Source organism: Myotis lucifugus, unplaced genomic scaffold (genome assembly GCF_000147115.1).
Source record: "Myotis lucifugus unplaced genomic scaffold, Myoluc2.0 scaffold_186, whole genome shotgun sequence".
Taxonomy (NCBI): Eukaryota; Metazoa; Chordata; class Mammalia; order Chiroptera; family Vespertilionidae; genus Myotis; species Myotis lucifugus.
In genome coordinates, this window is record NW_005871234.1 from 1,625,223 (window position 1) to 1,649,374 (window position 24,152).

Sequence of the window (24,152 nt, forward strand, 5' to 3'; positions counted from 1 at the left end):
AGATCTCCGATGCAGAGGGCTGAGTGTATGCGTTGACCTATGCCATTTTATATAGAGACTTGACCATCTCTGGATTTTGGTATCCACAGGGATCCTGGACCTAATCCCCTGTGGGTACTGAAGTTAGTTAAGTTTTGGGGGAGTCAGAATTCATAGCAGATTTTCGACTGCACAGAGGGGTTGGTGCCTCTAATCCTCCGGTATTGTTTAAGGGTCAACTTCATATGCTCTATATCACTGGCTAGGATCAGCTTGTTCTTCTACTTGATATACTTTGTGTTTTGATCTCAACTCTGTGAAAGCAAGTGTTACCAACAACGTTTATGTAGCTGAATAGAATGAACTCTTTTGTGTCTTCATCTTAGGTGCACGCAATAGCTAGCATTTGATACTGTTAACCATTGCATACGTTCTTAAAAATAATTTCTTGGCTCCTCCTGGTTTTCTTTCTACTCCTCTGCCTATTTATTCTTTTTCAGCTTTCTTTGCTGCTTTATCTTCCCCTTTAAACTCCAGAATCAAAGATTGTAAGCTGTGGAACTGAATATGACCCAAATGTAGTTTGTAGAAACACTGTTTTGGCACAATGTTTTAAAATTTTTGAAATAGAACACTTAAGGTGTGTGTGCAGTGCATAGTTGACTACAATTCCCATCACTCTCTAGTTCCAGGCAGATTTACTGAATTCTGTTTACCTCCCTGCCCAGTACACATTTGAGTTTTTTTCCTTCTGCTTGAAGTGTTGGGATGTTATGGTTCTCATCTAAATCCAGGGCTTTATACTTAAAAATCCCAAATTTATATGTCCAGTTTTACCCAACTGCTTATGTGCCCTTCCTGCACACAGATGTCAAAATATTTAGAGCTTGAAAGGTACTGATTGAAAAGGTATTATACAGGACTCATTGTGTGATAGAGACATAGCAACAAAATATGTAGAAATAAAAGTAACGCTGAACAGAGATTTTTAAAAAAAATCCTATATAATAAAAGCCTAATATGCTAAGTGTCCGGTTTGCCTTTCGTCCAATCAAAGCAGAATATGCTAATGATATGCTAAGGCCATTCAAATGCTCGCTATGACATGCATTGACCACCAGGGGGCAGATGCTCAACCAGTAGGTTAGCTTGCTGCTGGGTTCTGGCCGATTGGGACTGAGCAAGACTCAAGATGGCCGGACACACCCTGGATCCCTCCTGCAGTCCCTCCTCGGCTGGCCAATCTCCCGTGTCTCTCCCCAGCCCAGATCATGCACTGGTGGGGTCCCTTGACCTGGCCTGCGCCCTCTCGCAATCCGAGCTGAGGGCCCTCCCCCTCGGCCCCCAGCCACGAATTTCGGGCCTGTAGTATTTTATAATAGGAAATTATGCAAGTGTCTTTGCATGGGGAGAGAAATGATTCATAGAGAACGAAAGTGGGAGGATAACATATAGGAAGGAAATAAAAAAAATTGGCGTGAATTGGGAATGCCTTTTTTAATATATCTTTATTCACTGGCAGATTCAAATTACGAGATAAGTAGTAATGGGAAAGAGGTCTAAAATATAGCTAATTTTGGGAAAAATAGAAAGAAAAGCTTTACTTTTTATAAACTTTGATGAGATTGTTATCAAATGGGAAGCTATGTGAGTGGACATTTTACTAGAAATGTTAATAAGTATGTTAATTCAGTTAATAACTTAGAACATTTTTCTTCAAAATTATTGTTTTAGAGAACAGAATCTTGGCATTTTCTTCCTCAAGAAATCGACTCTTCCCACACCTCGGATACATCTCAGACCAGGTTTAATGTGAGAGAGGAAGAGACAGATGCGGCAGACTTCCTCTCTGTGGAGGAGGGTGTATTGACCCAATCAGAAAATCAAGTAAAGAAACACAACAGAGGTCTCTTTTGTTCTCCATTGCTAGGTAAGGCCTCTTTTTTTCCTTCAAACTAGTATTAATACTTCACATTTATAAAATATTTACTTTTGGCAGACTGCAAGTCCATTTAAATCTTTTTTTTTTTTTTTTTTTTTTTTTTTTTTAAATATATTTTATTGATTTTTTACAGAGAGGAAGGGAGAGAGATAGAGAGTTAGAAACATCGATGAGAGAGAAACATCGATCAGCTGCCTCCTGCACATCTCCCACTGGGGATGTGCCCGCAACCCAGGTACATGCCCTTGACCGGAATCGAACCTGGGACCTTTCAGTCCGCAGGCCGACGCTCTATCCACTGAGCCAAACCGGTTCTGGCCCATTTAAATCTTTTCTTGGGTTAAGGAGTTCTGTAAAGATATACTCAAAGATATTAGCTTATTTCTGGTTTCCACAGCTTGTGCAGTTATGTTAAATGTGCAGCTGCCCCTCATTTTATCATACTCTATTGCTCACAGAAGGCAGAAAGTTGATAACTTTCTCTCTAGTAGGTACACCTTCTCAGTCCTGAATTTGTGGATTTTTTTCTTGGGGTAAATCATGTTATCCTTTATTATTATTATTATTATTATTATTATTATTTATTTTCAATCCTCACCTGAGGATATTTTTCGATTGATATTTAGTGAGAATGGAAGAGAGAGGGAAAGACAGAGAGAAACATCGATGTGAGAGAGACACATCAGTTGGTTGCTTCCTGCACGAGCCCCAACCAGCTCCCAGGTCAGGGAGGAACCTGCAACTGAGGTACATACCCTTGACCGGAATCAAACCTGGGACCCTTTGGTCTGCAGGCTGACGCTCTATCCAATGAGCCAAACTGGCTAGGGCCTGTGTTATCCTTTGACTACTTGGCAATGGAGACCCATACTCCTTAAAATACAACCCAAAAAAACAAATGTTCATGTTTACCTCATTAGATTCTTAGAATTGATTATGGCATATGTTATTATTCTCAGTTTCCAGAACCAAAAATTTGGATACAGAGGTTAAATGACTTGTTTGAGGTAGATCTTACTGCTTTGTTGTATATGGAACTAATTTATTAGCTCTTTACAAAAGGAATACTTTACCTCTCAAATCATCAAAGTAGGAGATAGAATAAATTGTACTTTTGCTACTTTGGATTATTGCAGATATATAAAAATGCTAAACAAATATGGTAATTTAAACTTTTTTCATGCCTAAATCATAATTCAGACAAATATTTCTTTGCTCTTCCTTTCCTCAGATTTTGTTTTTAAAAGTTGAAAAAAAAAAAATACAGCTCCACAGTTTTAAGAATTCGCTTTTGTCAAAGAAATGGGTTCAACTGTGAAGTTAAGAGTTTTTTAAAGGAGCATGAATAGGAGTTAATTTAAGTTCTTTTCAAACATAAGCTAATGCTATCCAAATCAAAATATTAGTGCCAATGAATTCTGTGATGTGGATCATCAAACTCAACTGTAATTTTAGTTTCACATTTTAAGAAATATGTTGGTAACATTAGTGTTTCTTTGTGGGAAGAAATGGCTATGACAGTAGATGAAAGAAGCTTTGCTATGATCGTGTTTTCAAAAGGCTATCATGCTAAAGTGGAAGCAGCTTATTTTCATTCACTTATTTAACAAATATCTAAGTGTCTATTGTATGTTTTTGAGGCTAGGAATATATAGATGAAAGCTAACTCTTCTTTTGGGAAGACAGTCCAGTAAACGGAAACTAACAGTATCACGTATGAGTATTTTAATGGAGTATAGCAGGAGCGTGCAAATTACAGACCACAGGTCAAGGCCTTATTTTTTATGAACTAAGAATGGTTTTTGCATTTTTAAAAGGATTGTAAAAACAACAAAAAACGCATATGCAATAGAAACCATATATGACTAATAAAGTCTAAGATATCTACTACCTGGCCTTTTATAAAACTACTAGTAGCCCTGCGCACGAATCCGTGCGTGAGTAGCTCACTGCTGCTTGCCTCAGCTGGCCACCCGCCCGCCGCCGCTGGTAGCCCTCCCGCTGCTCATAGCTCGCTGCCCTGCCCTCCTGTAGCTCTCCACCACTTGTAGATTGGTCGTTACATTACAGCACAACGGATAATTAGCATATTCTTATCTTACCTAATGATAGACGAATATGTAAATTGACTGTCACTCCGCTATACTCACCAGTCAATCAGGAGAGTATGCAAATTAACCCACCAAAGATGGCGATTAATTTGCATATGAAGGCGCGAAGTGGCAGAGCGAAGACTGAAGGCTCCGGGCCAGAGCAGCGAAGACTGAAGGCCTGGGTCCCGGGTGCCGGAGGAAAACCAGTGCCGGCAGTCAGGGGAAGGAAAGGCCTATTGCACGAATCTCTTCGAATCTCTTCGTGCAACAGGCTTCTAGTTATATAGGATTTTCTAATCCTAATCTGGAGGTTAAAATGAGAATATATAGGATTGTTTTAAACTTGATATTTATATAAGAAAGAACGTTCAACTAGAGCAGCGGTTCTTAACCTGTGGGTCACGACCCCTTTGGGGGTCGAACGACCCTTTCACAGGGGTCACCTAAGACCATCGGAATACACATATATAATTACATATTGTTTTTGTGATTAGTTACTATGCTTTAATTATGTTCAATTTGTAACAATGAAAATACATCCTGCATATCAGATATTTACATTATGATTCATAACAGTAGCAAAATTACAGTTATGAAGTAGCAACGAAAATGATTTTATGGTTGGGGGTCACCACAACATGAGGAACTGTATTAAAGGGTCGCGGCATTAGGAAGGTTGAGAACCACTGAACTACAGTCATTTAATAATGGAAAGGCTATCTATAATAATAAAAGGGTAATATGCTAATTAGACCAGACATCTTTTGAACATCATTCCTGACAAAGCCTGGCTGGAGGGAAGCCAGCCCGGGTCCCGGGTGCCTGCCTGCAGGTGGCCAGAGGAGGGAAGCAGCCCGGGTCTTGGGTGCTTGCCGGTGGCTGGAGATGGGAAGCCTGGATCCCGGGTGCTGGAGGGAAGCTGGTGCCGGCAGCTGGGGGAAGGCCTACTCTTGCACGAATTTTCATGCATAGGGCCTCTAGTCTATCTATATAAAAGCCTAAGCAACTGTTATGACTGGATGACTGGCCGGTAGCTATGACACACACTGACCACCAGGGGGCGACACTCAATGCAGGAGCTGCCCCCTGGTGGTTAGTGTGCTCCCACAGCCTACCTCCCCTGGCCGGCCAACTTCCTGTGGTCCCTCCCCCCGGACTGGGCAAGACAGCCCCTATTGGGACCCAACCCGTGCACAAATTCATGCACCGGGCCTCTAGTATAACAGTAAAAAGATGAGCTTAGCCCTGGTCCATGTATCTCAGTTGGTTGGGCATCATCCCTTGCACTGAAAGGTTGCTGGTTCCATTCCCAGTTGTGGGCACAATGCCTATGTTGTGGGCTCAATCCCTGGTAAGGGACATTAGGGAGGCAGCCCATCAATGTTTTGTTCTCACATGGAACCCTCTCTTGCCCTCTCTCCCCCTCTCTCTCTCCGCTCCTCTCTCTCTCCCTTCCCCCCTCCCTCCCTCCCTCTCCGTTTCTCTCTAAAAAATATTAATAACAAAATGTTCTTTTTAAAGAAGTGAGCTTATGTCATGGCAAAATGTCAAGCAAAATTCTTTAGTAAAATAATTTCAGCTTTGGGTAGGAAATTGTGTGTCTGGCTTCTAAAACTTTTGCTAACATTAAGTTGTATAGCTCTAGCTTCTCATTTACATTTTAAATTATTAGAGCAGATCCCTGGATCTGATGGCCGAGGAAATTTTATAATTGCTGTTTTGTTATGCATGAATACTGTAGTCATTGTGGAGTATATTAGTCTCACCAATGGCAAATGTCATATTGAAAACCAGTGCCAAGACAGATATCTCAAAAAAGAGTGGTCCAAGCTATTACAGTGTCCAAATGTCAGGAAATGTGGGGTCTTTGTTAAAAGACCTTAGGATTCTTAGAGGGTTGGAGGACTTATGAAGGTTATGAAATTAGATTATGAAGGATTAAGACTGAGTCTCTAAGCAAAGGCCAAAGAGGAATCATGCCAGTTAGTCCTTGGTGGTAAAGGTTTCTCATTTTTAATTAAATCATTCAGTAAATAAGTAATAATTCTATTTTGAATGCCTACTAAGTATAGCAGGTATTTTGCTAGGCACTGAAGATACCGCTGTGAATACTACAGACATGGAGTTTTCAATCTAGGTGGAAAGCAGACAGACTAAAGATTAAAACAAGAGTGTGGTGGTTATGATAGGGAAGGTGTACAGTATTATAGGCATTCTGAAATTAAGTAAACTATAGCAACAGAATTATATGCATATTGACAGAACCATTTAGTTTTAGCAAAATATCACCCATCCAGTTAAATTAATATTAAATAGTATGCTGTACAGATCCTGTTGGTTGTACAGATTTGTTTCTATTAATGCTTAATTTTTGGTTTTGTAGTTGTGTAAATACTATAAGAGAATACTGACTTTATATTTAGTATACATTCAAGGGCATTCTAATAATTACTTAGGTTGGCATTCAGGAATTCACAACAGTTTTTTCCCCCCTTAAATCAGTAATTCTCAAACTTTTTGGTCACAGGACTATTTTACACACTTTAAAGTTACTGAAGATTCTAAAGACCTTTTGTTTAATGTGGATTTAGTCAGTTGCCTCCCGTATGCACCCCGACCAGGGATTGAACCCGAAACCTAGGATGATTTTTTATTTTTATTTTCATGTAACCATTCTACTCTTGCTTTTCTTGTTCTTAGTTGTTACTAATATTAATGACTTCAGCCTAAGTTGAGACTTTGGGGTAGGGGTTAGATAGTTTCAGCTCACACTCTGAAGGTAACATGTCCCTAAGTTAAGACATGATGCATATCAGTTTGGCATAATAACACGTAGGTGTAAAAATGAGCCAGTTTACTGTGCCCTGCCTTGGAATCGAACCCACAACCTTTTGGTGCATGGGATGACGCACCAACCAACTGGTGCGTCATCTACTAGGGCCTTAATATTATTTTGAATATAATTTTGACCCTTGGCACCTCCTGAGATTGTCTTAGGGATGCCCAGGAGCCCATGGAAAACACTTTGATATACAATGGAAAGAAGCACTCATAATGGTTAAGAGCACTTGTAAAAAAGTTAGTGCTTAGGCTCAGATCTCACTCTGCCACTTAGGCTTTTTAAATGTGGACAAATTACTTAATATTTCTTAAGTTATGTAATCATGTTTCCTTACCTATAAGATGGATATAATGATACCCATCCTTCAAGGTTGTCATGAGGGTTAAGTGAAATACTATATGTTTAGTGCGTGGACCTTGTCAGGTAGTTGCTGCTGCTGTTATGTTGTTATAGTAAAGTTTGTAGAAATTTTCAGATGGCAGCATATTTAGGTTCTTTAAAGTATTATGTGATTGCTAAGCAGTTATTTTTAGTATTTCCAACATATTTATATTTGAAACTTTGCAGTCATACAAGACAACTTTGCTTCTCCTGATTTGCCTTTGCTGACATGTTTGACACAAGACCAAGAGATTGGGCCTGATTCCATATTTCACCAGAGTGGACTAGATTTTGCACCTCTGAGGTAGGATGATTTTTTATTTTTATTTTCATGTAACCATTCTACTCTTGCTTTTCTTGTTCTTAGTTGTTACTAATATTAATGACTTCAGCCTAAGTTGAGACTTTGGGGTAGGGGTTAGATAGTTTCAGCTCAGACATGATGCATATCAGTTTGGCATAATAACATGTAGGTGTAAAAATGAGCCAGTTTACTGTAGTGTATTTAAAAATAATTTCTAATATATTCTAGCTTTTCAGGCATATTTTAATTTAGAAGGCACACTGGATTTTTCTTTTTATAAATCTCCCCTTTTGCTTTTCATCACCCAATCCCATTTTGTAAAAAGCATTTATTTCATGGTCACTAACTTGTTTGGCACTCTCATTTTGGTCAGCTGATATTGAATGAGCCTTGTTATCTTTCCTTACCTTATAGCTGTGAATATGAAGTAATAAGATTTTTTCTAACAAACATGTCCAAATTAATAATTATTCCAAATTAATATCCTTTAAGAATAGTCATGATGGGAGACAAGTTTGGAATTCTCAAACATTTGGAATTATCCAAAAATATAAGTTTTCCTTGTTTAGAACTTAAAAAAAAAAGCACCTTAAAATAAAAACTAGGTGTTTACTGATGTGCCCTTCTGCTATATATTACTTTTAAATTACTTTTATGAAAAGTGTTTTGTACACAATAGTCAGCCAATTATTAGATTACTGTTGTATTTTTTGGGGGTTGGGGGGGTGGGGGGAGTAGATAACTTCTTAAGTGGTTTTCAAGAGCATAATAAATGACTAGTAAAAGAGCTAATGCAGGTTAAATGAATTTTAAATGTTCATTTAAAAAATATTTTTTTGCCAATATGAAATTACTCATATATTTGACAATATTGTTTTAGAGAAGTCTGAGAAAATATCAGGGTCACAGATGGTAGTGCACTTTTCTGTTTATATAAAAATTTGCCTTGTTTAGTCATTAGTCATCTTAAAAAAATTTGAAATTATAACTTTGTTTTTCAACACATTGTGGAAATAACCTTGATATCAGTGACATAACAATTTTGTATTTTTTCATGTTGGTATTTAAAAAAATAAGTGTTTTAAATATGTAACCTTTTTTTTTAATTGTATATTTTCAGGGGAATTCCTGGTAAGTCCGAAGACATTGAAGGGTTTTCGCGACCGGCGGAAGTTAGTGAAGCTTTATTCCAGGCAACCTCAGAAGTAGCTTCAGACTTAGTTAACAGTCGCTTTAATGTATCTCAGCACACACTTACAGGGAGTACAGATGTTGAGTCTCAGGGCTCTTTTTTACATCCTGAGCAAGAAACCAAAGAAGCGACTGTTTTAACCTATACAGTTGATGAACTGAAAAAGCCCAAAGACTCTGATAGTTATGGTGCTCTTTGTTCATATATGTCATGGAAGATACAAGAAGTTACACAGAAGCCAGAAACCAATTTAGCTGATAAAGATCAATTTTCTTTTTCAACTTCATCTGATACAGGTGATAAATATGTAACTCCTAAAGAAAGTGACAGTTTTGATGCTTCTTGTTCAGATGTGCACTATTGGAAACGGGAAGCTTTACAGCAGTCAGAAAAATATTTAACCAGTAAGGACCATGATTCCTGCTCAGATTCATCTGATCCAATTGATAAAAATAAAAGTCCTGAGGGGAGTGACAATTTTAATGCCCCCTTTTTATTTATGCCATGGACCAAACAGGGAGCTTCACACCATCCAGAAACATGTCTAGTCAGTAAGGATCATGTTTCTTTTTTACTTGAAATTGCTCCTCATTTTAATAATAAAATGTCATATTCTTTCTTGCATTGCTTGTTAGAAAAGAGTGATGTCTGGTAGTCATTTTGAGAATGTGTATTTAAGGGCTCCAGCTGAGAATGAGATGAAACAAAAGATGGTTTCTTTGGAGTGTTATGAAAGAAATGAAGGTCTGGGAAAAGAATGATCTTAATGTTTTGAACTAAAGGAGAATAGCAGTACTTTATTATTTTCAGAGGTGTGTCCCAGATCTCCAGAAGTAGAATATATTGAGAATGTTATAGTTCCTGATAATTCCTTAAAAGTTTCAGAAACACATACTCTCTCTTGGGGACATGATATCTCTATGTAGAGACTTTTGGTGGTCCTCTTCAGACTATTACATCCAGCTTGAATGAGATATCAGAACAACTGTATTTTCAAGAGGAAAGAAACCAAAAGGCAAGTGCTGCTTTTGGAGGTAGAAATGTTGATGCTACTGCAAAGGTAGCCTTTGAGGCAGTTATTGCCTCTATTGAGATTTCCAAGGAAGAGAGTACAGTAAATGAAATCCAAACTGACATCAATAAATCTGTGACAAATGATAGCCAAGAAGGTGAACCAAACCATTCAGATATTTTCCGATTAAATTACAAAGATGAAAATTGTTTCGTTGATAAACTTAGTCATTCATGCTATCATCCTACTCCCAGCATGTTTGAACCAGAAGCTTCAAAGCCGTTGTTGCATAAAAGTGATGATGATGTTAGCTCCCTATACTGGTTTCCTAATATAAAATCATTCCCCAGTACTCCTCAGGAAATGTTAATTAAGCCACTTTCTTTTATTCCAGAGATTAAGTCATATGTGTCTTTAAGTGAAAAATCTCAGTTAGCTTGTTGGTCTTTGCAAAACACAGTCAGCCTTATTTCAGTGTGATGTAGACAATGAACCATTTCTTCCCATTGGGAAGATTAAGTATTTTTCTGCTCTTGACCTTGCAGAGAAGGCAGGATCTTCAAACATTATTTACCCATTGGAAGTATCTACTTCAGATTCTTTGTTTTCGCAAGATTTAAAGCAGCAAACCTTTGAAGAAGTTGCAGATTCCTCAAACGATATTTTGGGTAAGAATGTAAATTCTAGTCATGTCATTGAAGGTCCATCTGCAGATATAGGAAGCAGCTTTTCAGCAAACTTGATGACATATGATGCAAAGTAATAAGGTACTTTACCAATGATCAGTGCTGCATCATTAACTATAGTTGGTCAGGAAACATTGCTGAAAGCGGACATAGGCCTAGGTGAAATTCCTTGGCCTATGGGTGCCAAATTCAGTTTTACAATACATACAATTATGCAAAATGACTCCTGTTTTGTAGAGGGCCTGCAGAGGAAGGCTGAATCTGACATCTATTCTCTGGGTGATGATATTGAATGCTGTAGCCTAGATGAAAATGCTGTTGTATGCAGTGAAAGATCTACTGAACTACAAAGAGAGGTGAGACACAATAAAATGATAGTTGGGGAAAACATGGTCTTTTCCAGTCTTGTTTCAGGAAATGGCATTGTTACTTGTTTTTATTTTACTTGTTACTATTTCCCAGATATGTGACCAAGGTGACTTGACTGGGAAGTGCATTGAGCTAGCAGATTTAGAAAATATGCTTGATGATCTAGAAATTTGTGATGTCTCCCTGCCTTGGCAATCTGCTTTACAACTACCATCGGAGGAAGAGCCTGTAAGTTTTTCTATTTGACATTTCTTATGGGGAAGGGAAAGAAATATTTCAGTTGAGGAGAGAAACCAAGATGGCAGCATAGGTAAACACCTGAAATTGCTGCCTTGCACAACCACTTCAAAAATACAACTAAAAGACAAAACGGACATCATCCAGAACCACAGGAAGGCTGGCCAAGTGGAAATTCTACAACTAGAAGGAAAGAGAAAAGCACACTGAGACTCAGAGGAGGTGCGGAAGTAAAGTGCAGAGGTACGGAGGCGCACGCAGAAAGGGCTGGCAACTAAGGACACGGCTGTCTTTTTCAGTCGGGAGGGAGACACAGGCTCCCGACTACTCTGAACGCCAGTGCCAGGCGCGTCTCTGGGGACCCAGACTCATATGGGGAGAAACTGGACTGTCTGGCAGCGGGCAGAACTTGAGGGTGGCTTTCTCTAAGAGGTGCTTGCAGCGATTACCGCTGAACAGTGAGAACCGGGACATCTTAGGGCAGGGCTGAGGATCAGCCATAGCTGTTTGCTCCACCCTGTTGATTCTCTGAGAACCCACCCCACCCAGAGGCTTTTGCATATGAATGACCTGGCCCTTTGCAATCTAAAATTACCTAACAAACTGCAGCTGGGTCAGAGAGACCCAGAACATCCAAAAAAAAGTCCCAGGCCCCATAGCAGCTTGCATTGCTTCACAGCTGGGCCTCATCTGGGCACTTCCAAACAAAGAAGAGGAATCTGCAGATATCTCTGTAGTTCCTGCTGGGTAGCCTCAGGCAGAGGCTAAATTAGCACCTCCTTAGATCCAAGAGCCAGTCTACCCAGTGGTCAGAGTGGGACCATCCAATTACAACTCCTCAGATCCATAAGGGACACACTCAGGGGGCAGACTCAGTGAGCACCAAAGCCCCACTGAAGCAAGTCTTGCCCCAGAAGGGTGTCTTCAGCACAGAAGTTCTCCCACCATAGACACAGCTGATTCTCACAGCCAGTTGGCCTGGAGGTCAATTCCTCCCAGTGATACCAACTACAATCAAGGCTTAACTACAACAAGACTGTGCACACAGCCCACAAAGGGGTGCACCAAGAGTGTCCACCTCAGGTAATTGGGGAGGCTGAGCCACTGGGCCCTATAGGACACCTAGCACACAAAGCCACTCTACCAACACAGGGAAGCACAAAAAATGCGGAGACAAAGAAACAGGTCATAAATGAAAAAAATGGAGGAAAGCAAACGACTGGATATAGAGCTCAAAACCACGGTTATAAGGTTTTTCAAGAATTTTCTAGAAACCGCCGATAAATTTAGTGAGATTAAATAAATCTGTGAGACTGCCGATAAATTTAGTAAGACCCTCAATAAGTCTAGTGAGACCCTTGAGTATATGAAAAAGGACCAACTAGAAATTAAGCATACACTGATTGAAATAAAGAATATTATACAGACTCCCAACAGCAGACCAGAGGATCACAAGAATCAAGTCAAAGATTTGAAATATGAAGAAGCAAAAAACACCCAACCAGAAAAACAAAAAGAAAGAAAATCCAAAAATATGAAGAAAATGTAAGGAGCCTCTGGGACAACTTCAAGCGTACCAGCATCCGAATTATAGGGGTGCCAGAAGAAGAGAGAGAGCAAGATATTGAAAACCTATTTGAAGAAATAATGACAGAAAACTTCCCCTACCTGATGAAAGAAATAGACTTACAAGTCCAGGAAGCGCAGAGAACCCCAAACAAAAGGAATCCAAAGGGGACCACACCAAGACATATCATAATTAAAATGCCAAGAGCAAAAGACAGAGAATCTTAAAAGCAGCAAGAGAAAAAAAGTCAGTTACCTACAAGGGAATACCCATACGACTGTCAGCTGATTTCTCAACAGAAACTATGCAGGCCAGAAGGGAGTGGCAAGAAATATTCAAAGTGATGAATAGCAAGAACCTACAACCAAGAGTACTTTATCCAGCAAAGCTATCATTCAGAATTGAAGGTCAGAAAAGAGCTTCACAGATAAGAAAAAGCTAAAGGAGTTCATCACCACCAAACCAGTATTATATGAAATGCTGAAAGGTATCCTTTAAGAAGAGGAAGAAGAAGAAAAAGGTAAAGATACAAATTATGAACAACAAATACACATCTATCAAGTGAATCTAAAAGTCAAGTGAATAAATAATTTGATGAACAGAATAAACTGGTGAATATAATAGAATCAGGGGCATAGAAAGGGAGTGGACTGACAATTCTCGGGGGAAGGGGTGTTGGTGCGGGAAGAGACTGGACAAAAATCATACACCTATGGATGAGGACAGTGCGGGGGGGGCGGGGGCAGTAAGGGCAGAGGGTGGGGTGGGAACCGGGTGGAGGGGAGCTATGGGGGGGGGCAAAAAAGGAACAACTGTAATAATCTGAACAATAAAGATTTAATTAAAAAAAATATTTCAGTTGAAAAATAGTGGTAAAAGTGCCCATTTATGTCCTCTAATACAGCGGTTGCCAGCATTTAACCTTTACTTCACTATCAGTTTAAATTTCCCACAACTTTTGTTTCAAGAAATTTGAGGACTTTTTTTTCTTTTTTTGGTTAAGCCTCAACCGAGGATATTTTTCCATTGATTTTTAGAGAGTGGAAGGGAGAGGGAAAGACAGAGAGAGAAACATTGATGTGAGAGAGATATATTGAGTGGTTGCCTTTCGCACGCCCTGACCAGGGTCTGGGATTGAGCCTGCAACTGAGGTATGTGCCCTTGACCAGAATCGAACCCAGGACCCTTGAGTCTGTGGGTTGACGCTCTATCCACTGAGCCACACTGGCTAGGGCAGGACTTTTATTTTTTAGGAACTGATCATAGATACAGTTTTCCCATGCTTTTATTATTCTAAATATTTGTGGATTTCTTAAAAATCTTTGTTTTCCCGTACTTCCTTTTCTTTTTTCCTTTCCACAACACACTTCTCCCTTTTAAAAAAATCCTTGTGCCATAGTTCAGATTCTGCAATGATCATACTTATCATAAGGAGAAAAACACTTCTAGGTCTTTTATACAGGTAGTCTTCCAGAACCTCAGAATAATTTACAGAGCCTTTTTGGAATTGACCAAACAAGATATGACCTACATATGTATTCAGGAGGATTGGAAATAGAATCTTAAGGAACTGGTATAACTGCTTAGTATTTATTTTCATAAAGTGAAGTCTGTATTTTAACAGATGATGTCTAAAATTAATCTTTCTTTTTTTAAAAATCTCTCTTCATAGGACATTAGTCGGTCTTTTTCATCTGTATTGCCTCCATTTGTTCCTCATGAACCAACCAGAGAGTTGGAGTATCACTCTTCAGATCTCAGGATGTTGAGGGTATCTCCTGAGATTATGCCAAAGACCCTCAAACATTTACCAGGTATGTGGAAAAGGTGATATGAAATGTCCTTATGACTAGCTTGTTAAAAATACCTTGCTATGGCTATTTTTTTATATTTGAACTCCTGCGGTACTATTAACTTTGGATTAAGTGTATTTATAAATGCACAGGTCTCTTTCATTAGATGAACCTTTTGATTTAATTGCTTTCTTCATGACAGTGTTTAGAACTGAATTACATGGACAAGTCTGAACTAGTGTCAGTTGGTTTCCATATTCCTTTCTGTGATTTGAAGGGAAAAAAATTAATTGAGCACGAGAGGACAGTAAATTTGTAGAGAGGAAATTGAGAGCTCAGTTCTAAGGCAGAAAGCAAGGTAATCTTATCTGCTATGGGTGGTGGGGACAGGAGAAGTTTTAGGGACTTAGGAGAGTGACTTGGGTGAAGGCTCAGAATTTATGTTGAAGTGAATAGGAGATGGAACTGACTAAAGATAAGCTAAAGGATTTGCAGGTATTTCTGAGACGTCAGTTGAGGTCAGAAATGATTTTATAATGTCAGCCTGTATAGCATCTCTCATTTTTCTCTACTGAAACTCAGGAATGGAGAAGGTTAATTACAGGATTGATCCTTCGTAGAGGGATTTGTGTGTGGTGGAAGGATAGCAGTGGAAGGGAATAAGGGAGGGAAGAGTTTATCAGCTATTTGTTTCAGCCTGCATTGAGAAAGAAAAGAAGTCAGGAGAATTGTTAGTCTGGAAGAAAATGAAGGAACAGGTTTATTTACGAAGTTGAATACATGAGGTGGGTATGAGTTACTGAGAGAGCTGGTAGAATGGGTAATTTTGGTCAGAGTGAGTTAGTACATTTAAATGTGTATCATTTTGAAGGGTGATAAGATCCATTGCTTGGCCCTGAGGGGATTGGTTAGAAGTTGAATAAAAGACCACTGGGATAAAGTAAATTGAGATTTTGAGGCTAGCTTTTTGGATTAACTATGTTTAAATATTTTCTGATTTTTGTGGGGTTTTGGGTTTAGGAAAACCTGTGCACCAGACATGAAGTCTTCAAAAAGTGAATGGGAGCAACTGGGAGTTGTAAGAACATGATAGATGGAAGATGGTATTAAAGCTATGTGTGGCCTAAACCTCAAGAAAGGAGGTTTTATGTGTATGTTTTTTGTTTATTTGAGAAAGATAGAAAATAATGGGAAGGAATTAATTGTGAGGTTGGTAGTAATGTCCTTCTGTTACTGATTTTAGTAATTGGAGAGTTATCTTTTTTCGTAAGTCTAGCTTAATTTTGTCAATTTTTTGTTGAACTTTTCAAAGAAATTGGTTTCTCTACTTTTCCTAATTTTTCCTTCTACCTTTTAAATCTCTATTTCATTTACTACCATTTTAGGCTTTATTATTTTCATGCTTTCACTTGCTTCAGTTTTGGTTTGAGCTTTTTACTGTTTCTTAAGGTGACAGGTTAAGTTATTGATCTGAGATCTTGCTAATTCAGGTGTTTACATAGATAAATTTCTAAACACTGCTTTAGCTGCATGCCTTAAGTTTTGGTTTGTCATGCTTTTGTTTTAATTCACCTAAATATTGCCTAATTTTCATTGTAATATTTCTTTGTTGTTGACACTGGTTATCTGGAGGTGTGTTGTTTAATTTCACATACTTACGAATTTCCTTTTGTTATTGAGATGTCATTCCATTTTTTGGAGAATATATACTTTGTATGATTTCAGGTTTTAAATTTTATTGAGACTTGTTTTATGTCTTAACATATAGTTTATTCTGTAGAATGTACAGTTTGCACTTGAGAAGAATGTGCATTCTGCTGTTGTTAGGTGGTGTGTTCTATACATACGTATCTGCTAGCTCTAGTCGATTTATAGTGTTCCAGTCTTCTGTATCCTTGTTGATCCTTTGCCTAGTTGTTTTCTCCATTTCTGAAAGTAAGGTATTGAAGTCTCCAAATATTTGTTTCTCCCTTCTTTTCTGTTAGATTTGCTTCAAACATTTTGAGATATGATATTAAATTCATTTATGCTTATATTTTATAATTTATAATGTCATATACCTTGATGAATTAACTTTCTTTGTGTGGTTATAAATTGACCTTTAATTCTAGTAACATATTTTGTCCTAAAGCTTTATTTTGTCTTTTATCAGTATACTTGCTCTAGCTCTTATGGTTGCTGTCTGTATGACATCTTTTTTTATCCTTTTACTTTCAACCTAGCTGTATTTTTATTTTTATTTTTTTAAAATATATTTTATTGATTTTTTACAGAGAGGAAGGGAGAGAGATAGAGAGTTAGAAACATCGATGAGAGAGAAACATCGACCAGCTGCCTCCTGCACACCCCCCACTGGGGATGTGCCCCCAACCAAGGTACATGCCCTTGACCGGAATCGAACGTGGGACCCTTGAGTCCGCAGGCTGACGCTCTATCCACTGAGCCAAACCGGTCAGGGCTGGTTTACTTTTTGTTTCCCATATGTCTCATGTCTTTTTTGTTCTTTTCCTTCTTTAATGCTTTTTATTGAGTTGAATGAATATTTTCTAATGTGATATTTTAGGTTCTTTGGTGATATTCCAGTATTATTTATTTACTTATTTGTGTGCTATTTATTTTTCTTAATCCTCACCTGACTTTTAGAGTGGGTAAGAGGGAAAGAGAGCCAGAGAGAAACACTGATTTGTAGTCTGACTTATTTATGCATCATTTGTTGCTTCTTGTATGTGCCCTGACTAGAGATCAAACCCACAATTTTGGCATATTGGCATGATGTTCTAACCAACTGAGCTACCCAGCAGGGCTGATTTTTCTTATTTCTTGAGTTTGGCCTGTAATGCTATAAATTTTCCTCTTAGGACTGCTTTTGCTATGTCCCATAGATTTTGGGTTGTTATATTATCATTTTCATTTGTTTCAAGGTATCTTGATTTCTTCCTTGATCTCATTGTCAACTCATTCATTATTTAGTAACATGTTATTTAGCCTACATGTCTTTGTGTGTTTTTCAGTTTTCTTGTGATTGGTTTCTTGTTTCATACCATTATAGTCCTAGAAGATGCTTGATATGATTTTAATCTTTTTAAATTTATTGAGACTTATTTTGTTTCCTAACATGTGTTCCATGTGCACTTGCAAAGAATGTACATTCTGCTGCTTGGGGTGATATGCGCTGAAGATATCAATTAAATCCATTTTATTTAGTGTGTCATTTAAGACCATTGTGTTTCCTTGTTGATTTTCTGTCTGGAAGATCTATCCACTGATTTCGAACGTCTTAAAATTCCCTACTATGATTGTACTAGAGGCCTGGAGCACAGATTCGTGCACTGGTGGGGTCCCTTGGCATGGCCTGTGGGGATTGGGCTGAAACTGGGAGTCCAACGCCGCCTGTTGCTCCTGCCTGCCACTCCCGCTCATCCCCACCCCGCTGCACTTGCCACGGGCATGTGCCCAGTTAGTCCCAATTGGGAGAGACTCGCGCTGCCACAGCAGTGCTCACCAGTCATGAGCCCTGCATCTGGCCTGCCACAGTCAGCTGAGCAATGCTTCCACTGTGGGAACACACTGACCACCGGGGGGCAGCTCCTGCATTGAGCGTCTGCCCCCTGGTGATCATAATAACCGGTCATTTGGTTGCTTAGGCTTTTATATATGTAGATCACTGTCAATCTTTTTCTTCATGTCCAGCAAGATTTGTTTTATGTACTAGTATTTAGGTGCTCCTATGTTGAATGCATAAATGTTTATAAGTGTTATAGCCTCTTTTTGGATAGTTCCCTTTATCATCCTATATAATAAAAGGGTAATATGCAAATTGACTGAACAGCGGAACGACCGATCGCTATGACGTGCACTGAGCAGACAGACAAGCAGGTAGTTAGGGGCAATCAGGCAAGCAGGCAGGAAGAGCAATTAGGGGTGATCAGGCAGGCAGGCAAGTGAGCGGTTAGGGGCAATCTGGCAGGCAGGCAGAATGGTTCGGGATGATTGGACAGGCAGGCAGGGTGGTTAGGGCCGATCAGGCAGGCAGGCAAGTGGTTAGGGGTGATCATGCAGGCAGGCAGAGTAGTTAGGAGAGGCAATCAGGCAGTCAGGCAGGCAGAGTGGTTAGGGGCGATCAGTCAGGCAGGCAAAGTGGTTAGGGGAGATCAGGCAGGCAGGCAAGTGAGCGGTTAGGAGCCAGCATTGCCGGTTTGCAAGAGGGATGACCGACTTCCGGATTGGGCCTAAACAGGCAGTTGGACATCCCCTGAGGGGTTTTGGATTGTGAGAGTGCACAGGCTGGGCTGAGGGGGGACCCCCGCCCCGTCCCCAAATTTCATGCACCAGGCTTCTAGTTATGTAATGTTTCTTTGTTTGTTTGTTTGTTTGTTAATCCTCACCTGAGGATATTTTTCCATTGATTTTTAGAGAGAGATGGAAGGTAGGGAGAGAGACAGAGAGAAACACTGATGTGAGAGATACATGATTGGTTGCCTTCAACACATGCCCCGACCAGGGCCGGGGGATTGAGGCTGCAACTGTGGTAAGTGCCCTTGACTGGAATCGAACCTTGGACCCTTCAGTCCATGGGCTGATGCTCTATCCACTGAGCCAAAACCGATTAGGGCCTAGTGTTCTGTTTTGTTTTCAAGTCTATTTTGTCTGATATAAGTATTGCTACGCAAGCTGTTTTTTTCATTTCCATTTGCATGAAATATCTTTTCTTTACTCTTATTATTTTTATTTTTTATTTTGAATATATTTATACTTATTTCAGAGAGGAAGGGAGAGGAAGAGAGAGAGATAGGAATATCGGTGATGAGAATTATTGATTAGCTGCCTCCTGCCTGGCCCCTACTGAGGATCAAGCACGTAACCTGGGCATTTGCCCTTGACCAGGATCGAACCTGGTACCCTTCCGTCTGCAGGCCAACACTCTATCCACTGAGCCAAACCAGCTAGGGCTCCATTTCTTTACTTTTAGTCTGTGTGTATCTTTCATTCTGAGGTGGGTCTCTTGTAGACAGTATATCTACACTAATAAAAGAGAAACATGCAAATTGGTGTCACTCTGCTATGCCCACCAGCCAATCAGATGAGTATGCAAATTAACCCAGCAAAGATGGCGGTTAATTTGCATACACAGGCACGGAGCGAAGACAATGTAGAAGGAAGCCAAGCACTGCAGAAGGGAGGGAAACTGCAGAGAATCAAGCGAGTGGCGGAGGTGGGAGGGAAGCAAGAGGGGTGGTGGAGGCGGGAGCGAAGCACACCTCGGCGGGTTTCGCTCCCTTCTCTGCTTTGCTCTGGCCACAGGAAGCCCTATTCTTGCAGGAATCTTCCTGCAACAGGCCTCTAGTATTAGTATATATATCGGTTGTGTTTTCTTATCCATTTAGCTAACCTATGTCTTTTAATTGGAGCATTTAAGCCATTAACAATTAAAGTGATTATTGGTAGGTTTGTATTTATTGTCATTTTATTCTTTATAACTATGTTTCTCTGGTTATTTTTGTTCTTACGGAAGACTCTTTAACATTTCTTGTAATACTGGTTTGGTGGTGATGCACTCCTTTACTTTTTTCTTGTCTGGAAGTTCTTTATTTCTCCCTCAATTTTATTTTATTTTATTTATTTATTTTATTTTTTAAAATAAATATATTTTATTGATTTTTTACAGAGAGGAAGGGAGAGGGATAGAGAGTTAGAAACATCGATGAGAGAGAAACATCGATCAGCTGCCTCCTGCACACCTCCTACTGGGGATTTGCCTGCAACCAAGGTACATGCATGCCCTTGACCGGAATTGAACCTGGGACCTTTCAGTCTGCAGGCCGATGCTCTATCCACTGAGCCAAACCAGTTAGGGCTCTCCCTCAATTTTAAATAATAATCTTTCTAGGTAAAATGTAGGTTTCTGCTTTTCATCACTTGTTAATCCTCCCCCAAGAATATTTTTCCATTGATTTTTAGAGAGAGTGGGAGGGAGGGGAGAGACAGAGAGAGAAACATCAATGTGAAAAAGACACATCAATTGGTTGCCTCCCTGACTAGGGCCAGGGATCAAGCCTGCAGCTGAGGTACATGCCCATGACTGGAATCAAACCCCAGACCTTTCAGTCTGTAGGCCAACAGTTGGACATCTGAGTCAGACTGGCGAGGGTGCTTTTCATCACTTTGAATATTTCATGCCAAGCCCTTCTGGCCAGAAATGTTTCTGTTGAGAAATCAACTTAACAGTATAGGCGTTCCCTTGTAGACAACTGTCTTTTCACTTCCTGCTTTTAAGATTCTCTTTTTGTCTTTAAACTTTGCCATTTTAATTGTGATATATCTTTGTGTGCATCTCTTTAGGTTCATGTTGTTTGGGACTTTCTGTGCTTCCTAGACTTTTGTATCTTTTCCTTTTACCAGATTAGGGAAGTTTTCAGCCAGTAATGTTTCAAATATGGCATCTGTTCTTTGCTCTCTGTCCTCTCCTTCTTGTATTCCTGTGATGAAGATGTTATCATGCTTCATGTTGTCCCACAGGTCCTTTAAATTATCCCAGTTTTGTTGTTGTTTTGTTTTGTTGTTATTAATCCTCACCTGAGGATATTTTTTCCATGGTTTTTTTTCTTTTTCTTTCTTTTTTTTTTTTTTAGAGAGTGGAAGATAGTTTTTTTTGTTACCTTGTCTTCTAAATGGCTGATTCCATCCTCTGCTTCATTTAACCTACAATTTATTCCTTCTAGTATGTTCTTCATTTCAGTTATTGTATTCTTCATTTAAAAATACTTATTTTTATTGATTTCAGAGAGGATGCTAGAGGGGAAGAGAGATAGAAACATTAATGATGAGAGAGAATCATAGATTGGCTGCCTCCTGCACATCCCATACTGGGGATCAAGCCTGCAACCTGGGCATGTGCACCAGCTGGGAATCGAACCATGACCTCCTGGTTCATAGGTCGATACACAACCACTGAGCCATGTGGGCCAGGCTCTTCATTGTTTTTTAATGTTTTCTATGTGTTTTGTTTTTTTTATTCTGATTTTCGAAGCCAAATGTTATGTGGGCGCCTCTTTGCAGCTCTGGTGCTCTGGGCTGGTATGCTTGGTGTGGGGTCAGAACCCCACACTCCTGAGGGGGAGCCTTTGTAGCTGAGATACCTTCTAGAATCTCAGCTACCACAAAAAGGGAATGGGGCCAGCCCTTTTTGTGTCTCCACTCTTTCTACCAGTCTCGGTGTTGTTTCTTCTGTAAATCCTTGATTATAAGACTTCTCTTCATTTAATCTTCAGTTGGTTATGCAGTTTGATTATTCTTTATTTTAGTTGTAATTTCAATTTGGTTCTGGGAGGGGGTGAGTGTACCTTCTACCTACTCTGCCACTATTTTGAATCTCTTTTCTTTTATTTCTGATTTTAATTGAGTCCTGTCTCTTTTTTTCTTGGTAAGTCTAGCTAAAGGTGTGTCAATTGTTTATCTTTTAAAAGAATCATATCTTAATTTTGTTGACCTTTTCAGTCTTTGTTTGGCATTTATTTCTGCCCTGATCTTTTTTATTTCCTTCCTTCTGCTAACTTTGGGCTTTATCTTTTTTTCTAGTTCTTCGAGATATAAAGTTAGGTTATTGGAGACTTTTGTTGTTTCTTGATGTAGGCACTTGTCCCTATAAACTTCCCCCCTAGAACTGCTTTTATCATATTCCATAAGTTTTGGGATGTTGTATTTCCATTTTCAATTGTCTTGGGGGTACTTTTTTCCTCTTTTTATTTCTTCTTTGACCCATTAGTTGTTCAGCTCATTAATATGTTTTGATTTATTAATTTCTTGAGCCTTTTTTTTCCTCACAAAATTTCATAACTCATATCCTTCTAAAGTTACTATGCAGTGTACATTATTTTCTTTTAGTTTTCTTGAAGTTAATACTTGGTATTTCTACTTTTTTACTTTACAGTTCAGTTCTCATTCCATTCTATTTCCAGCTCCTTATTTGAAGCTCACCAGTGGGTTTAGAATGGCACTCAGTTGTAGTAAAAAGAGTTCAGAATATTTAGTTAGAATTAGACAGCTAAAATGTCTGTTTTTGTCATTTACTCACTGTACAACTCTAGGAAAATATGTTTGTTACTCAAAATGTCATCTAAGGACCAATAATATTGAGTATTACCTGGTAGTTTGTTGGAAATGCAGAATTTGAGATTCCACCCCAGACCTGCTGAATTAGAATCTAAGATCTTTACATTGACCAACACTGTTAAGTCGTTATCATTGAAACTTAATTTTTTTATTTGTAAAGTACAGCTAATATTTGCTGGATGTATCAGTCATTTTGCTACCATATGTTTTGCCAATTTACTTATTGTCTGTCTGTTTTTTTAAATTAAACTTTGTCCGTTTATTTATTGCTCCTATTTTCTACATCTAGAACAGTGACTGGCCCATAGTAAACAATTTATTTTTTTGAATGAACAAATGAATGAATGCATTTCTTGTCAAATCTTGCCATTTCTATTGCATTCATTTATTTTCCTCTGCCATTTAGAACTATTTTTATTTAGAATTATTTACTATCTTTGGACAATACAAATATACTGAATTTCCATTGTTGCAGAAAGTTTGATGAGACAGCACTGCTTACACTTTTGTATTCCCTTTCCAATCCAGAACTTGTATTTCTACAATACAGGTCTGCTCATGTCTGTCAGTAATTCCCTATGCCATACAGAATTAAGTTCAAACTTCTTAGTGTAACCTTTAGAGTTTACAGTTTCATATAGTTAAAAATACATATCTTATAATGGGTACACTTATCAGCCGAGCCACTTAAACCCATTGCATGCATAGCATCTGTCTGAGCCATGTTGCATTGCCCTTGTAGGACTTGGGGAAAAGAGAAACCCATGAAAATAAGCTAATGATCCTTTGCTATGCCATGGAATAAAATATTTTGTTGTAATTGAGGAGTGTCATATCTTCTGCTAGCATACATGACACAGTAAAAGGCTAACTTGTTAGCTTATAAGGAGTGTGAAATCAAATCCCAGAGTAGATAGCATTTTCACATCACATTGAAAATTCTTTAAAAATCACTAAAAGATCTGCATAATATTTCATCAAATGTCTATACTGACATTTTTAATCTATAGTTCTGTTATTGAGTATTTAAATTATTTACACATTAGATTGCTGCTTTAAATGGCTTTGTAATAATTATCTTTGAGTTGAAAATATTGGTGTCTTTAATTGACTACTAGAACAGTGGTCGCCAACCGGTGGTCCGCAGACCACTGGTGGTACAAAAGGTCTGAAAGGTTGGTGCCGCTAGTGTAAGGAAACCTTTGAGCAGGGGTCTCCAACTGGTGGTCCACAGACTATTGGTGGTCCTTGAGGTCTGAAAGGTAGGCAGCCGCTGTACTAGAGGCCCAGTGCATGAACTCATGCACCAATGGGGTCCCTTGGCCTGGCCTGTGGGATCGGGCTGAAATCAGCTCTCTGACATCCCGAGGGGTCCTGGATTGCGAGAGGCACAGGCCAGGCCGAGGGACCCCACTGGTGCACGATCGGGGCCAGAGAGGGACGCAGGAGGTTGGCCAGCCAGGGAGGGACCACGGGAGGGCTCCAGGGTATGTCTGGCCCATTTCACTCAGCCCCAATCGGCCGGACCATTGCAGCAAGCTAACCTACCAGTAGGAGCATCTGCCCCCTGGTGGTCAGTGCACATTATAGCAACTGGTCTATTAGTCGACTGTCTGCCCCCTGGCGGTCAGTGCACATCATAGTGA

At 39.3% G+C, this 24,152-nt stretch overlaps 1 protein-coding gene across 1 annotated transcript in view; it reads left to right on the top strand.

The window, feature by feature from the left end:
• The window catches only part of ALMS1 (ALMS1, centrosome and basal body associated protein), a 133,650-nt gene that overhangs the window by 12,600 nt on the left and 96,898 nt on the right, over positions 1 to 24,152 (top strand). The window contains 7 exon segments of the mRNA XM_023760631.1: positions 1,714 to 1,909; positions 7,424 to 7,541; positions 8,662 to 9,029; positions 10,291 to 10,413; positions 10,669 to 10,787; positions 10,894 to 11,028; positions 14,277 to 14,418. Of these exon segments, the coding sequence (XP_023616399.1) occupies positions 1,714 to 1,909; positions 7,424 to 7,541; positions 8,662 to 9,029; positions 10,291 to 10,413; positions 10,669 to 10,787; positions 10,894 to 11,028; positions 14,277 to 14,418 (1,201 nt within the window).